Source organism: Ranitomeya imitator, chromosome 3, assembly GCF_032444005.1.
Source record: "Ranitomeya imitator isolate aRanImi1 chromosome 3, aRanImi1.pri, whole genome shotgun sequence".
Classification (NCBI taxonomy): Eukaryota; Metazoa; Chordata; class Amphibia; order Anura; family Dendrobatidae; genus Ranitomeya; species Ranitomeya imitator.
Genome location: NC_091284.1, coordinates 126,713,715 through 126,731,375, shown reverse-complemented (window position 1 = coordinate 126,731,375; position 17,661 = coordinate 126,713,715). Strand labels below are relative to the sequence as shown.

Genomic DNA, 17,661 nt, shown 5'->3' with positions numbered 1-17,661 from the left:
TGTTATTGGGCTGCCCATATTTAAGTTTAAGAGTTATCGGACTGTGATCTGAAATCCCCCTATTGCCATGTTCAACATTATCCACCCATAATGCCAAGCCACTAGATCCAAATATATAGTCTATACGAGATAAAGTTCGCTTAGTAGATGAGTGGCAAGTATACCCCTTAACCCCTGGGTGACTCATTCTCCACAAATCGAGCCAACCGCTGCCATCCATAAACAATGCCAGTTGGGAAGGGGACTGAGACCCAGACTCCCCGGACACTGTGTCATCCAATCTCAATCTGTCCATGGAGTGATCCATGACCAGATTAAAGTCACCCATACAAACAACACCAGCATCCGGGTACTTCAGGGAGAAGCCCAATGCCATACGGAGAACCGACATGTTAGCGGGGGGAGGGTTATAAATACACAATATCACATATTCACGTGAATTAAGAAATGCATGCACAAAGACAAAACGGCCTTCAGGATCCCGCCGTGCTTCTCTGGCCTCCCATTTAACCTCCTTGTGTATCAACAGAGAGACCCCTCTTGAATAACTGGTATGAAATGCATGGAGAGACCATTGCACCCACGGCCTTTGCATACATCGAACCGTGTCCCTAGTCAGATGTGTCTCCACTAATGCCACAACATGGGGATGATGTATTTTGATCTGCGAGAATACCTTAACTTTCTTCTTAGGAGTCTTAATACCCCGTATGTTCCAGGTCATGCATACAATTTCAGACCCCATATATATATATATATAAAAGAGAAAATAATTGTATAGTATGTTATTTGGGCGTAGCCCAGAGACATCACACAGAGCAAAAAGTTAATATTGGCGGCAACCGTACATATTAAACATCCAAACTTGGTATATGAAACCAAACCAAACAAAACTGGAACAGTAGAGGAGCATGTTCCCATACTCCTACAGTCAAATAAAGAAGGGGATAACCTCACTGAATTCAGTGTCCGGTATTGTCGCCACCTTTCGCACCCATTCGAAGAGCTCTACGTATATTGCCATTAGATAAAGAACTTAGATTAGGAGTCTTTCACATTAGACGCCCCGTGCGACCGCAGCCATTCTGCCGCCTCTGCTGGATCTGTAAAGAACAAGGTGGAGCCCTCATGGACAATGCGGAGCCGAGCTGGATACAGCATGGAGTAGATGATATTCTTATCCCTGAGTTGTTTCTTGATATCTATGAATCGTGCTCGCTGCTTTTGGAGTTCCATGGAGAAGTCCGGAAAAATTGATATAGTAGCATTATTAAATCTGATGGGGCCCTTCTGTCGCGCCAGGCGAAGAGTAGTATCTCTATCTCTGCAGTTGAGGAGGCGTGCCAGGAAAGGTCGAGGTGGAGTTCCAGGGGGAAGAGGTCTCGTTGGGACTCTATGGGCCCTTTCCACCGAAAATGTCGAGGAGAATCCATCCCCCAGGGAGGTCTTAAGCCATTCTTCCAGGAATTGTTCGGGTTGCTGACCCTCCGAGCGCTCTGGGAGACCAATAATCCGAATATTGTTGCGACGTAGTCTGTTTTCCAAATCATCTGCCTTTTGCTTCCAAGCGTTTACGGAGCCAGCAGCTTTTGTTATTTTAGCCTCCATGGGAATGATGGTATCTTCTATATGAGACACTCTGGTTTCAATTTCCGAAATACGCCCTCTCATAGCTTGCATGTCGTGTCGCAAACGACCCACCTCTGTGTGCACATCCTCTATTTTTTCCGTGAGAGATGATCTAGTGAGGGTAATAGCCTGCATTAGCTGCTCAGATGCCTGTTTAAGAGTCAGTTCATCTTGGTCTCCCTCTTCATTACTATCAGAAGGACGGCCCTTGCGTTGGGACGGTGCAGAGTTATTTCTGAGAGAGCGCACGTTATCAGGGGGATCGTCCCTGGCATATTTCTTTAGCCTATCAGCAGCTCCTGCTCCCTTAGAGTGCTGCATGGTAGACAGTTAAAAGGGCCCCACAAATAGTCACAATTGTAGTTATGGATAAACAGAGCCCTGGTTCCAGGTTCCGTATAATGAGGCACTGGACTGTGCTCCAAAGAGGCCACTGATTTGGCAGATAATGGGGTTTATAGAAGCAGTTCTGGTAATCTTCACCTCCACGGGGGGAGAGGGGGGGGAACTGCAGGGAGAGGGGTTAATCCTCCTAGTATTGTGGTGCTGGTATTTAAAGTATCTGTCTGATAGGGGGGGTGCAGGGCCCAATTTCTCAGGGCACACACACTACACCACCCCTTTATGTTCTCAGATATGCACTCTCCTTTCCAGCAGCACCGCAGGTGTAATAAGGAGCGCTGCTTCCCCTACTGCCAGGGTGCGCGCTATATTAATGGCCGCCGCTCCCCACAGGCACCGCCGTCCCCCCCAAGCCCCACAGTTACTGCACACCAGCGCGGCCCTCACCGCTGTTGTCCGGTTATCTCCGGCTCCAGGGAGGAGTAAGTCCGGCTCCCACAGAGGCTGGCGCCGCGCTCTGTGTCTCGGAGCGCGCGCCCTAAAGATGGCCGCCGCCACACGTGCAGTCTCCTGGCCGCCTCAGCCCTCGCAGCTCCCGGCACCTCAGATCACCGCAGCTGCCGCCTAGAGGGTCCACAAGGCTCCCACGATCATAGGATCCCGGTCTCCGTCGGTACCGCCTGCGGTGGCAAGGTACTAATGGCAGGATGGGTTCAGGATGTGCGGAGCTCCCACTAAGTGCGTCCTTCTTCTTCCACTACATAGCCACGCCCCCAAGAAAAATGTTTTTAACCCCTTTACCCCCAAGGGTGGTTTGCACGTTAATGACCGGGCCAATTTTTACAATTCTGACCACTGTCCCTTTATGAGGTTATAACTCTGGAACGCTTCAATGGATCCTGGTGATTCTGACATTGTTTTCTCGTGACATATTGTACTTCATGACAATGGTAAAAATTATTTGATAGTACCTGCGTTTATTTGTGAAAAAAACGGAAATTTGGCGAAAATTATGAAAATTTCGCAATTTTCCAACTTTGAATTTTTATGCAATTAAATCACAGAGATATGTCACACAAAATACTTAATAAGTAACATTTCCCACATGTCTACTTTACATCAGCACAATTTTGGAACCAAAATTTTTTTTTGTTAGGGAGTTATAAGGGTTAAAAGTTGACCAGCAATTTCTCATTTCTACAACACCATTTTATTTTAGGGACCACATCTCATTTGAAGTCATTTTGAGGGGTCTATATGATAGAAAATACCCAAGTGTGACACCATTCTAAAAACTGCACCCCTCAAGGTGCTCAAAACCATATTCAAGAAGTTTATTAACCCTTCTGGTGCTTCACAGGAATTTTTTGAATGTTTAAATAAAAATGAACATTTAACTTTTTTTCACAAAAAATTTAATTCAGCTCCAATTTGTTTTATTTTACCAAGGGTAACAGGAGAAAATGGACCCCAAACATTGTTGTACAATTTGTCCTGAGTATGCCAATACCCCACATGTGGGGGTAAACCACTGTTTGGGCGCATGGCAGAGCTCGGAAGCGAAGGAGTGCCATTTGACTTTTCAATGCAAAATTGACTGGAATTGAGATGGGACGCCATGTTTCGTTTGGAGAGCCCCTGATGTGGCTAAACATTGAAACCCCCCACAAGTGACACCATTTTGGAAAGTAGACCCCCTAAGGAACTTATCTAGAGGTGTGGTGAGCACTTTGACCCAACAAGTGCTTCACAGAAGTTTATAATGTAGAACCGTAAAAATAAAAAATAATTTTTTCACAAAAATTATCTTTTCGCCCCCAATTTTTTATTTTCCCAAGGGTAAGAGAAGAAATTGGACCCCAAAAGTTGTTGTACAATTTGTCCTGAGTACGCTGATACCCCATATGTGGGGGTAAACCACTGTTTGGGTGGATGGGAGAGCTCGGAAGGGAAGGAGCGCCGTTTGACTTTTCAAAGCAAAATTGACAGGAATTGAGATGGGACGCCATGTTGCGTTTGAAGAGCCACTGATGTGCCTAAACATTGAAACCCCCCACAAATGACACCATTTTGGAAAGTAGACCCCCTAAGGAACTTATCTAGAGGTGTGGTGAGCACTTTGACCCACCAAGTGCTTCACAGAAGTTTATAATGCAGAGCCGTAAAAATAAAACAAAATTTTTTTCCCACAAAAATTATTTTTTTAGCCCCCAGTTTTGTATTTTCCTGAGGGTAACAGGAGAAATTGGACCCCAAAATTTGTTGCCCAATTTGTCCTGAGTGCGATGATACACCATATGTGGGGGGAACCACTGTTTGGGCACATGGGAGGGCTCAGAAGGGAAGGAGAGCCATTTGAATGCAGACTTAGATGGAATGGTCTGCAGGTGTCACATTGCGTTTGCAGAGCCCCTAATGTACCTAAACAGTAGAAACCCCCCACAAGTGACACCATTTTGGAAAGTAGACCCCCTTAGGAACTTATCTAGATGTGTGCTGAGCGCTTTGACCCACCAAGGGCTTCACAGAAGTTTATAATGGAGAGCCGTAAAAATAAAACAAAAATTTTTTCCCACAAAAATTATTTTTTAGCCCCCAGTTTTGTATTTTTCCGAGGGTAACAGGAGAAATTCGACCCCACAATTTGTTGTCCAATTTGTCCTGAGTACGCTGATACCCCGTATGTTGGGGGAAACCAACGTTTGAGCGCATGGCAGAGCTCGGAAGGGAAGGAGCGCCATTTGGAATGCAGACTTAGATGGAATGGTCTGCAGACGTCACATTGCGTTTGCAGAACCCCTAATGTACCTAAACAGTAGAAACCCCCCACAAGTGACCCCATATTGGAAACTAGACCCCCCAGGGAACTAATCTAGATGTGTTGTGAGAACTTTGAACCCCCAAGTGTTTCACTACAGTTTATAACGCAGAGCCGTAAAAATAAAAAATCTTTTTTTTTCCCACAAAAAATATGTTTTAGCCCCGAGTTTTGTATTTTCCCAAGGGTAGCAGGAGAAATTGGACCCCAAAAGTTGTTGTCCTATTTGTCCTGAGTACGCTGATACCCCATATGTTGGGGTAAACCCCTGTTTGGGCACACGGGAGAGCTCGGAAGGGAAGAAGCACTGTTTTACTTTTTCAACGCAGAATTGGCTGGAATTGAGATCGGACGCCATGTCGCGTTTGGAGAGCCCCTGATGTGCCTAAACAGTGGAAACCCCCCAATTATAACTGAAACCCTAATCCAAACACATCCCTAACCCTAATCCCAACAGTAACCCTAACCACACCTCTAACCCTGACACACCCCTAACCCTAATCCCAACCCTATTCCCAACCGTAAATGTAATCTAAACCCTAACTGTAACTTTAGCCCCAACCCAAACTGTAGCCCTAGCCCTAACCCTAGCCCTAACCCTAGCCCTAACCCTAACCCTAGCCCTAGCCCTAGCCCTAACCCTAACCCTAACCCTAGCCCTAACCCTAGTCCTAACTCTAACCCTAGCCCTAATGGGAAAATGGAAATAAATACATTTTTTTAATTTTTCCCTAACTAAGGGGGTGATGAAGGGGGGTTTGATTTACTTTTATAGCGGGTTTTTTAGCGGATTTTTATGATTGGCAGCCGTCACACACTGAAAGACGCTTTTTATTGCAAAAAATATTTTTTGCGTTACCACATTTTGAGAGCTATAATTTTTCTATATTTTGGTCCACAGAGTCATGTGAGGTCTTGTTTTTTGCGGGACGAGTTGATGTTTTTATTGGTAACATTTTCGGGCACGTGACATTTTTTGATCGCTTTTTATTCCGATTTTTGTGAGGCAGAATGACCAAAAATCAGCTATTCATGAATTTCTTTTGGGGGAGGCGTTTATACCGTTCCGCGTTTGGTAAAATTGATGAAGCAGTTTTATTCTTCGGGTCAGTACGATTACAGCGACACCTCATTTATATCATTTTTTTATGTTTTGGCGCTTTTATACGATAAAAACTATTTTATAGAAAAAATAATTATTTTTGCATCGCTTTATTCTCAGGACTATAACTTTTTTATTTTTTTGCTGATGATGCTGTATGGCGGCTCGTTTTTTGCGGGACAAGATGACGTTTTCAGCGGTACCATGGTTAGTTATATCTGTCTTTTTGATCGCGTGTTATTCCACTTTTTGTTCGGCGGTATGATAATAAAGCGTTGTTTTTTGCCTCGTTTTTTTTTTTTTTTTCTTACGGTGTTTACTGAAGGGGTTAACTAGCGGGCCAGTTTTATAGGTCGGGCAGTTACGGACGCGGCGATACTAAATATGTGTACTTTTATTGTTTTTTTTTTTTTTATTTAGATAAAGAAATGTATTTATGGGAATAATATTTTTATTTTTTTTTTTCATTATTTTGGAATATTTTTTTTTATTTTTTTTTTACACATTTGAAATTTTTTTTTTTTACTTTGTCCCAGGGGGGGACATCACAGATCAGTGATCTGACAGTTTGCACAGCACTCTGTCAGATCACTGATCTGACATGCAGCGCTGCAGCCTTCACAGTGCCTGCTCTGAGCAGGCTCTGTGAAGCCACCTCCCTCCCTGCAGGACCCGGATCCGCGGCCATCTTGGATCCGGGGCTGGAGGGAGCAGGGAGGGAGGTGAGACCCTCGCAGCAACGCGATCACATCGCGTTGCTGCGGGGGGCTCAGGGAAGCCCGCAGGGAGCCCCCTCCCTGCGCGGTGCTTCCCTGTACCGCCGGCACATCGCGATCATCTTTGACCACGGTGTGCCGGGGGTTAATGTGCCGGGGGCGGTCCGTGACCGCTCCTGGCACATAGTGCCGGATGTCAGCTGCGATAAACAGCTGACACCCGGCCGCGATCGGCGGCGCTCCCCCCGTGAGCGCTGCCGATCGCATATGACGTACTATTGCGTCCTTGGGAAGTAAAGCCCACCCCACATGGACGCAATAGTACGTCTAATGGCAGAAAGGGGTTAAAGACTACATACAAACACCTTTTTTTCTTTGGATGGTAGTCAAAGATATACGAGTACAAGCAAACTTCAGAGATTAAAGAAAATCTTCAAAACGAATTACTTCACCTGAGGCATCATTGTAATCAGTATGAGTCTACAGACTACAGGTGAACAGACCCGCGGCCAATCCAGCAGACTATATAGCATCATACAACATTCTACAGTCTGACTGCTGGGCATATTTGCCACTGCGGCCATACTCTGCACCAACACACTACTGGAAGTTGTACATCTAATACAATTCAATAAATAACTTACCCCAAATAAGTGAAGTACAATGACAAGTAAATGCACTCACCAGAGCAGAGTAAAGAGTAGAGAAAAAGCGGAAGAGCCGCTGAGGAGGATTATGCGTCTTCTTATCAGCATTACAGAGCCATTGCAGAGCTGAGATACTAGGAGGAAGAGAAAAAAAATCTAAATATAATAGAACTAGTAAAAACACCCTTTTGGGCTTCTCTAAGCTTCAGAATTACCTGATGCAGCCATCAAACGTTCCAGGTCGGAAGGGAATACCTTGCCCCATATCCCCAAGGATCAAGTCCCCCTCTACTTCTCGTTCTAATGCCACATCTAGAGAAAGAGACAAGAGCAGGGATTACTTCTAAAAAAAGGTGTGCAACCTAAAGACCAGCGTCATCATCGAAATTAAACTCACCTAGCATGGCAGTACTGATGTCGATGCCCACCCAGTGATGCCCCTGCTCAGATATGAAGTCTCCACTCAAACCAGAACCACACCTGCAAAAAGAAAAAACAAAAAATAAGACGCATCTATACAGAGCCTCCATGGTATACCCAATATGGCATACACCCTACCCGACATCCAGGAGGTAGCAAGGCTGATCCTCAGGTAAGCACAGGAGCTCCACGGCCCGCTCAGACATCTGAGACTGAATTTCTATAATACGGGAGCTACAGTGAAAAGGAAGAAGTTTACAGGGGACCACACAGAGAAAGGACTGGAATCACACAGACAAGTGGTGTAGGGAGGTGGCAGGCAGACAGAAGGAGGACGGAGGGATGACACAAACTAAACGCAAGCGCAACAGTCCTTACTTGTGTGTGTATTTTTGAGCTTCATCTTCATTGTAGAACTGTAGGGAAGAAAAGTATAAATGTATTAAATAAAAGAAATAACCATATGACAAGAGCAGGCGGGCGCTCTGCCGGAGACTGGCTGAGGGGGGAGGGGGGTGGCGGGGTCTCTGCCGGAGACTGGCTGAGGGAGGAGGGGGGTGGCGGGGTCTCTTCCGGAGACTAGCTGAGGGGGGAGGGGGTGTGGAAGGCGCTCTGCCGGAGACTGGCTGAGGGGGAGGGGGTGTGGAAGGCGCTCTGCCGGAGACTGGCTGAGGGGGAGGGGGTGTGGAAGGCGCTCTGCCGGAGACTGGCTGAGGTGGGAGGGGGTGTGGCGGGCGTTCTGCCGGAGACTGGCTGAGGGAGGAGGGGGGTGGCGGGGTCTCTTCCGGAGACTAGCTGAGGGGGGAGGGGGTGTGGCGGGCGCTCTGCCGGAGACTGACTGAGGGAGGAGGGGGGGTGGCGGGGTCTCTTCCGGAGACTGGCTGAGGGGGGAGGGGGTGTGGCGGGCGTTCTGCCGGAGACTGGCTGAGGGAGGAGGGGGGTGGCGGGGTCTCTTCCGGAGACTAGCTGAGGGGGGAGGGGGTGTGGAAGGCGCTCTGCCGGAGACTGGCTGAGGGAGGAGGGGGGGTGGCGGGGTCTCTTCCGGAGACTGGCTGAGGGGGGAGGGGGTGTGGCGGGCGTTCTGCCGGAGACTGGCTGAGGGAGGAGGGGGGTGGCGGGGTCTCTTCCGGAGACTAGCTGAGGGGGGAGGGGGTGTGGAAGGCGCTCTGCCAGAGACTGGCTGAGGGAGGAGGGGGGGTGGCGGGGTCTCTTCCGGAGACTGGCTGAGGGGGGAGGGGGTGTGGCGGGCGCTCTGCCGGAGACTGGCTGAGGGAGGAGGGGGTGTGGCGGGCGTTCTGCCGGAGACTGGCTGAGGGAGGAGGGGGTGGCGGGGTCTCTTCCGGAGACTAGCTGAGGGGGGAGGGGGTGTGGCGGGCGCTCTGCCAGAGACTGGCTGAGGGAGGAGGGGGGGTGGCGGGGTCTCTTCCGGAGACTGGCTGAGGGGGGAGGGGGTGTGGCGGGCGCTCTGCCGGAGACTGGCTGAGGGAGGAGGGGGGTGGCGGGGTCTCTTCCGGAGACTAGCTGAGGGGGGAGGGGGTGTGGCGGGCGCTCTGCCAGAGACTGGCTGAGGGAGGAGGGGGGGTGGCGGGGTCTCTTCCGGAGACTGGCTGAGGGGGGAGGGGGTGTGGCGGGCGCTCTGCCGGAGACTGGCTGAGGGAGGAGGGGGGGTGGCGGGGTCTCTTCCGGAGACTGGCTGAGGGGGGAGGGGGTGTGGCGGGCGCTCTGCCGGAGACTAGCTGAGGGGGGAGGGGGTGTGGCGGGCACTCTGCCGGAGACTAGCTGAGGGAGGAGGGGGGGTGGCGGGCGCTCTTCCGGAGACTGGCTGAGGTGGGAGGGGGTGTGGCGGGCGTTCTGCCGGAGACTGGCTGAGGGAGGAGGGGGTGGCGGGGTCTCTTCCGGAGACTAGCTGAGGGGGGAGGGGGTGTGGCGGGCGCTCTGCCGGAGACTGGCTGAGGGAGGAGGGGGGGTGGCGGGGTCTCTTCCGGAGACTGGCTGAGGGGGGAGGGGGTGTGGCGGGCGTTCTGCCGGAGACTGGCTGAGGGAGGAGGGGGGTGGCGGGGTCTCTTCCGGAGACTAGCTGAGGGGGGAGGGGGTGTGGAAGGCGCTCTGCCGGAGACTGGCTGAGGGAGGAGGGGGGGTGGCGGGGTCTCTTCCGGAGACTGGCTGAGGGGGGAGGGGGTGTGGCGGGCGTTCTGCCGGAGACTGGCTGAGGGAGGAGGGGGGTGGCGGGGTCTCTTCCGGAGACTGGCTGAGGGGGGAGGGGGTGTGGAAGGCGCTCTGCCGGAGACTGGCTGAGGTGGGAGGGGGTGTGGCGGGCGTTCTGCCGGAGACTGGCTGAGGGAGGAGGGGGTGGCGGGGTCTCTTCCGGAGACTAGCTGAGGGGGGAGGGGGTGTGGCGGGCGCTCTGCCAGAGACTGGCTGAGGGAGGAGGGGGGGTGGCGGGGTCTCTTCCGGAGACTGGCTGAGGGGGGAGGGGGTGTGGCGGGCGCTCTGCCGGAGACTGGCTGAGGGAGGAGGGGGGTGGCGGGGTCTCTTCCGGAGACTAGCTGAGGGGGGAGGGGGTGTGGCGGGCGCTCTGCCAGAGACTGGCTGAGGGAGGAGGGGGGGTGGCGGGGTCTCTTCCGGAGACTGGCTGAGGGGGGAGGGGGTGTGGCGGGCGCTCTGCCGGAGACTGGCTGAGGGAGGAGGGGGGGTGGCGGGGTCTCTTCCGGAGACTGGCTGAGGGGGGAGGGGGTGTGGCGGGCGCTCTGCCGGAGACTAGCTGAGGGGGGAGGGGGTGTGGCGGGCACTCTGCCGGAGACTAGCTGAGGGAGGAGGGGGGGTGGCGGGCGCTCTTCCGGAGACTGGCTGAGGTGGGAGGGGGTGTGGCGGGCGCTCTGCCGGAGACTAGCTGAGGGGGGTGGGGGTGTGGCGGGCGCTCTGCCGGAGACTGGCTGACGGTGACTGGCTGACGACTGTCCAGTGGAAGGAGCACTGCAGCCCATAGTAACCCAGCACTAACATGGAGTCTGCCCACTACCGGCCACCATCAGTGTGGTGCTCCCCCTAAATTAGTGGTGAGGGGTTCTATACCTTCATTTAGGGGTGTGCTGAGGGCGGCCATATGTGCTGTCAGTGATGCCATTGGGGAGGGCATGGCATTAAAAAAAACCTTCTAAAAGTTATGTACTACGTGTACACATAGCAGCACTGCCATCACCGCAGAATGTCTGCAGCCTCACTCGCCATCCAAAATAACCACAACATGGCAGCTCAGTTCTTCCTCCTACCAGTTCTGCGGGTCCGGTCTGCTCCGGCCTCCTCACACTCTTCGCCATGATCTCCGCAGCTCTAGCTCTCCGGTAGTTGCCGGACTCTACACGTGAGAGCTGGCGCACACAAGTTACGTCATACTGAGGCCGCCTGATCTCCGCTCACAAGAGGCCGACGGGAACACTACATCAGTCTCCTCAGATGGAGCCATTCTATTACCGCAATCTGAACTTGTCTTCAACAAAATGGCTGCCACACTATCCACCACTCGTTTTCAGGATCTAATTTTCAAGCCTCGTTTTAGGTTACTTCCGACCATTAAAACTATTGGCTATAAATGGTGATTGACACTGTAGCTAGCCAATTATATTAGCCGCTGCAGTTTTAGTCCCAGCCAGGGCCCGCCTTAGAAACGCTTCATGTGATTGGCTGATACTGTACCGGCCACTACCGGGCCGGCCTTCGCTCCGGTAAATATGGCTGAGGTCAGTCTGAGGTTGTTCCGGAGTAAAGCGCGGCCACTGTTGTTGGAAGAGAGGACTGGCAGGAAGCATGGCCAGTCGTTCGTCCTTTCCTGTGAGTCCTTTGCTGGGGCCAGCTATAGACTACGGTTATACACACTGTGGCCCTCGGGAGCCCACAGGGACTGGAGCAGAAGGCAACAGAACCCCAGCCAGGCGGTTTGTGTTTATTCTCAATGGACTGGATCAAGAAAATCCTATCACCAAAGTAACAAGCACAGAAATGGCCCCGACAGGGCTCAGGATTGGGGGTCTGTGCTGTATAAGAGCCGCACGGCCTACTACGACATACTGGACGTGACGGGGAACGCCACCCAGGCCCAGATCAAGACCGCCTACTACAAGCAGTCCTTCCGCTTCCACCCTGACCGCAATGCCGGCAACGAGGACGCCACCCGGCAGTTCGGGCTGGTGATGGAGGCCTATTATATATTGGGCAGCGCCAGCCTGAGGAAGAAGTACGACCGCGGCCTCCTGAGCCTGGAAGATGTCCGCTCTGCAAAGAAACCCAGCGGGAAAAGTGTCAGCCCTTCCCGAAAACAGGCTGGAGCTCCGAGAGCGACCGCCACGTCCTCCTCCACTACACCCGCCAAGCCCATGTTTGATTTTGATGCCTTCTACCAGGCCCATTACGGGGAGCAGCTGGCCCGCGAGCAGCTCTGGAAGGCCCGGCGGGAGCACCTAGAGAAGAAGAAGCTGGAGCAGGCCAAGGCCACCCGGCTTAATAAGGTGGCCGAGCTGTCAGCAATGCTGCTATTATTGTCTACCACTGTCCTACTCCTGTCGCTGCGATGAGACCGTTAATTATACCTTATGGGAATAGTTCTCCCATCACTCAGGACCTTCTTCTGACTGACGGACAATAAATGCGGGATTCTTTCATTCATTAATCTGGAGAGTGACTGCGCTTACATGGCGACCTTACTGGTGGTAATGGTGGACTGGGTGTTATCAGCCAATCGGACGTTGGATGCATATAATCGATGCACTATAAATGGCTGATATTTGGATGCCCCTAAGAAAAAAGTTACATCTGTGTGAATCACAAAGTGTAATTCGTAGGTTTCTCTACACATTTATTCGGATTCCTACAAAAGGAAATCAGCAGAACACTGGACATGTGGTTTTATCCTAATAACGTAATGCCTCCGTCCCTCCACTCCTCCGTCTCTTACACCTGGACAGTCAAAAAACCTATTTTGTCTGAGTGGTCAGAGGGTCTTTCCTCCTGTGAGGACAATAGATTGTGCATGTTAAAATGAAACATGCGCTCTCATCTCCCCTGAACGTGTCATCAGAATAGTTAGGACACCCCATACACATTAGATGGTTACCCTGGCCTACACTCCTCTGATGTGTATGGTCACCTTTACATCTGTAGCTACAGAGCATTGCAGGAGGGAAGACGTAGAAGTAAATGTAGTAATGTATCCTACTCCAAGCAGCTATTGTACCTTCATGTGAGTGAATGTGCAGATCCCCATCTGATGACAGTAATGCCCCTCGTAGACCTTGGCTACTAAGTGTAACAGGTGGTTATAGAGTTCTGTCTAGAGCATCTGCCAAACATAACAGCTGGCTGCGGTTGTTCTGAGATTGAGGCCCCTCAGGTGTCGGCGCAGTGTGCCGAGAATCAGGCGGGGTCTAAGGTGGCATGTCTGGAGATACTCACGGGAAGAATAACTGCATATGAAATGTGTAGCGGCTCGGTGCACTGGTATAGAAGCTTTATTATGGCTCCATGTTTTGTGTGTGCCTGAGCCTAAACGTAGGGGACCTGTAGTCTCCGTCATGGTACTGCAATGGTTTCTGACAGTGGAGAAAGATGTAACCTGCAATTGTCATGCAGGTTAAGGAAACATTAAGATCATTTAATTGCAGCGAGAAATCTCTAACTTTAAACTTTGTAGTATAATAATATGCCCAAAGTCCGTTAAAGGGAACCTGTCACCTGAATTTGGCGGGACCAGTTTTGGGTCATATGGGCGGAGTTTTCAGGTGTTTGATTCACCCTTTCCTTACCCGCTGGCTGCATGCTGGCCGAAATATTGGATTGAAGTTCATTCTCTGTTCTCCGTAGTACACGCCTGCGCAAAGCAAGATTACCTTGCGCAGGCGTGTACTATGGAGGACAGAGAATTAACTTCAATCCAATATTTCGGCCAGCATGCAGCCAGCGGGTAAGGAAAGGGTGAATCAAACACCTGAAAACTCTGCCCATATGACCCAAAACTGGTCCCGCCAAATTCAGGTGACAGATTCCCTTTAATCTGTGTGAAGATTGAGTCGTCGTTCAACCCCAAGAAGTGTCATCACAGACCTGTAGCTGCGCAGCCCGGTGGCCTTCGGTAAAGGATTCTTATCTGGCCAAATGCCAGAGGTGGACACATATATATGGTGCTGTAACATTGTGTCGTGGCAACGAATGTTTACAAAGGCTATATAATGCTGACGTGCGATACAAGCCTTTGTCGCCACTTTTAATTTAATGCCTATTATAAGGAACGTGAATCTGTGTCAGAGGAGCAAGACTGTGATGATGAGACCAGTGCCTTCCTTACTCCTGAGCACAGGACCACCGCACTTTATAATATTTATTGTAATTGTCCAGATTGTATATATAAAAGAGGTGATAGAGGACCAAAGTTGTTTTCTTTATTTTTACATTGGGTGCCTTTATTTCACCTGCCCTGGCTCACAGATTAATGTTACACAATGCCACTTCCCTGAATGGGGCCAATCCGGCTGATCCAGCTTCTCTAGCCCCAACGATGGCCAAAGAAGCTACTTGTGCCCACTAATGTAGGTGCAGGGAAAACTTGATCCTAAAGTATCCATTCACATGATTTGGTGCCATCTAGTATCAGATCTTCCAAAGTCCGTGTGTGCAGATGTTCATTTTTATAGCAGCTTTTTCCTAGGTTTTAGAACCTCTTGTTCGTGGCTTACAGTACAACTATTTTAAAGGGATTCACATAAATTCGGACTAACACTAAAGGGATGCTGAACGAAGAGATCCAGAAAATAAAATCTCAATACTTTATTAATAGTTTTAAAAGAACAAGAAATTGTATGTATAAAAGCAAAAAATAGAAAACAAGAGCGCCCTAACTAGGAAGGACGCTGGGCTGCATGACAAGAATCCACTATATGTAAGATCAATAGCACATGGCTATATTTGTAGCAGAAAGTCTTTACATCCAGTCAAGTGACATAATGCAAACGTGAAAAAACATCCATAATGCATCTATTGCTTATGGTGTAAAGGCTGTAGTAGCATACATTACCAAAATCCACTACATGTGAGGCACATGGCTATATTAATGGAAAAAAAGGGCTTTACATCAAGGCTAGTGACATATTGCAAATGCAGATATACTTCCACAGTATAAATTATTTATGGTATAAAGGCTATAATAGCGCACCGATGTAAAGGTTTAAAATGATGCATATTACCACAGCAGTGGTGTGGAATGCAGACCTAGGGAAATCATAGGCATCCCTCCTCACACCCGACGCACGTTTCGCATCCAGCTTCTTCTGGGGATTTTGGTAATGCATTAATTGTTAAATTCTACCCGTGGCTATTGAGGGGACATGTCAGCTGTTCAAAACAGCTGACATGTCCCGGGAAAGATGTGGGCTCATGTGGGAGTTCGACATCGCTGTACTATTATGCCCGATGTCGGAAAGGGTTAATGAGTCAGGGTTTTACAAGCAGCTGAGAGCTGGGTGGGATCGGCTGCTCACTTACCTCCAGTCCAGGTCTTGAATTGTCCGATTTAAGGCAGCTAGGACTGTCTCACTTGGTCTGTGTGTTTTGCAAGGTGAGGAGACGTTGCGTGTGCTGCTCAGACCCTGCTGGAGTCGGAGAGGAAAAGACTCACGTTTAAACGTCTGAGCCCATGCTGTATATGGACTGGTTATTTTCCTTTTGTTTACCTGGAAGAGGCTGTTTTAATTTATTGCTGTCTGTTTATGAACTTTTAATAAACCGCCTGATCACTCGGCGCTACGTCGCGGCCGCCAGCGCGCTCCGCCGGCAGGCTCCATAAATTTAGTCCCCGTCTTTTTCAGCCAGACTAGGCCGCAGTTAAAATCCCTGCCCATCACCGGAGCCCCGCCCATTACTCAGGCGCTTCTCTGAACGAGAAGAGCCCTGCAAATCTCGGGCGCCATCTTGGGACTCCACTTCTGCGGGGAGGGGGCGACGGATCCTTTCAAGGATCCGATCTCCCCCGAATCATCAACAGGCAAGCACAGCGAGTATACCTCCCCGTACCCTCTCCTGCGACATGGGAAGCCATGCCTGAACTCACTTCAGGGGCGACGGTTCCTTCGAGTCCCGATCTCCCCACACCAGCACCAGGCAGCCACATGGAGTGTCGCCTCCATGTATCCTCTCCTGAAGCCAGGCCTATTGCCGGACAACTGGCCCTGTCCACCCGGACTGAACTGTGGATATACAGAGCCCCCTCTCTATGGCTTCCAAGCAGCCCCCACTGTCCCACCACTGTAAAAGCGGATGGCACAAGGAGGCAGACGGTTCCTCTCCACCTCTCTAACAAAGGGATAATGGATTGAGGTTTATCCCTGCACTGAACAGCACTGAAACCCACATCCGTGGTGGCTCCATGCCGGGATGCGCACCGATGGTGAGTGGATCCATCTTCAGAGGGATATCCACATGCTGACAGGCAGCTTCAGCCACTTCCCTGTAGCCCACCTCCCTGAGGTAACGCTCTGGCCAGCTGCAAAAACTTAGTCCCTGGCTTCGGCCGATGTGTAGGCCGCATCCCGGAAGTCCCGCCCGCCCTATGGCACCCTAAGGCGGCTCCGACCGCTTTTCTGGCATTTCTCGCCTGGCACTACATCAGTACCCGTGTAAGGAAGTACCAGACCTAAAGCCACACTGGTCTTAAAGGCACATGACCAGTATTCCCTGGTCTTAAAGGCGTATGACCAGTATTCTCTGTACTTAAAGGCGCATGACCAATATTCCCTGGTCTTAAAGGCGCAAAACCAGTATTCCCTGGTCTTAAGGGCGCATGATCAATCCAAGGAGCCCACCGCCGCTGACCCCAGCGTATACCAGAGTACCTAGTTCCCCTCAGTGGACTTCGTCACTGACCGCAATCCATGGTTCTCTGACCAAGAGATTGAATCCCTCCATGTACCCTCTGTGGCTCGGAGTGCTCGCAGGACTGATATACATGGTCCCTATCCTACATGGGAGCTGTCGGCTAGCAGGGGCCGCAAGTATTCTAGAAAGGTACAGGCGTCTAGAAACATATAGGCACAGGGGTGACGGTTTTTGCATTAAAGGGGCACATTGACTCTAACAAACGGAAGTTTTCGTTTCCTGCTCCCTCACCAATGATTTGATGACAACAAGGCTCTGAATATGGAAAGCTCCCTCGTAGAGCATTTGCCATTCAGTCCAGATAAGCGATTCACTGGACAGAAGCCTCTACGTGGGATTCCATGCCTGGTCTGATTGTTAAGGGCGATGGGTCCTTTAAAGGGCTCCGATCTCCCCACACCATCAACAGACGAGCACACGGAGTGTCGCCTCCATGTACCTCTTCTGCAACCAGGCCTAACGACAGACAAACCTGCCCTGTCACCCGGGGACCTGAACTCTGTGGATATACAGAACCACTCCTTTTTTGGCGTACAGGCACCCCCCTCTGCATCACTACTATTTAGCGGATGATGCAAGAAGGCGGACAATTCCTCTCCACTTCCCTGTTAAGAGATTGATGAATTTTTATCTCTGCGGCGATGGCAAGAGACTATGACCTGCTGGATGCAGCCGTGCATTCTGCCACTTGGCAGATTAACCGGGTAGAGTCTCCTGTGGTATACCTACCAATATCCCTGCCCGATGTATCATCAGTTAAAAATATCACGGACTGTCAGATAACAAATCTGGTTCATTCCGTCTTGTGGCTTCGGGTTCAGCGCTCTATCCTCCCTAGCCACAGCATGGCTTGCTAGAGCAATGGTCCCCTGGCTGGAGACCTTAACAACCTTGATTCACACTAGTAACCTTTTCCCAAAGACAGTACAACTGGCCAATCAAATCTTTTGAGCGGGAGACTGACAAAGGATTGTATAAGGGTTGTCCAGGACCGTCTAAATCTGAGGGATCTTGGTTCCAAAAAAGGAGAACGAAAAGTAAGACCGATCCTGGACCTCAAGCTTCTAACAA

General features: G+C 50.6%; 2 protein-coding genes across 3 annotated transcripts in view; one reads left to right on the top strand and one right to left on the bottom strand.

The window, feature by feature from the left end:
- BUD23 (BUD23 rRNA methyltransferase and ribosome maturation factor) overlaps window positions 1-11,173 on the bottom strand; it is a 30,077-nt gene extending 18,904 nt beyond the window's left edge. The window contains exons 1-6 of one of the 2 annotated variants that reach the window (XM_069761401.1): window positions 10,944-11,173; window positions 8,053-8,090; window positions 7,813-7,908; window positions 7,652-7,734; window positions 7,470-7,566; window positions 7,292-7,388 (exon numbers count right to left, since the gene is read on the bottom strand). In XM_069761401.1, coding sequence (XP_069617502.1) covers window positions 7,292-7,388; window positions 7,470-7,566; window positions 7,652-7,734; window positions 7,813-7,908; window positions 8,053-8,090; window positions 10,944-10,991 — 459 coding nt within the window. In that variant the 5' untranslated portion in view covers window positions 10,992-11,173. The remainder of the gene's footprint in view (window positions 1-7,291; window positions 7,389-7,469; window positions 7,567-7,651; window positions 7,735-7,812; window positions 7,909-8,052; window positions 8,091-10,943) is intronic. The other variant, XM_069761402.1, reaches the window with a different exon arrangement.
- Window positions 11,174-11,364: 191 nt separating this feature from the next.
- Window positions 11,365-14,083, top strand: DNAJC30 (DnaJ heat shock protein family (Hsp40) member C30). Its single transcript, XM_069761400.1, has one exon. The coding sequence runs from the start codon at window positions 11,403-11,405 to the stop codon at window positions 12,240-12,242; it is 840 nt and encodes a 279-aa protein (XP_069617501.1). The 5' UTR covers window positions 11,365-11,402; the 3' UTR covers window positions 12,243-14,083.
- Window positions 14,084-17,661: the final 3,578 nt, after the last annotated feature.

What these genes read in the sequence shown, in the direction of transcription:
- DNAJC30 (XM_069761400.1), top strand. Translation starts at nt 11,403, where the DNA reads ATGGCTGAGGTCAGTCTGAGGTTGTTCCGGAGTAAAGCGCGGCCACTG.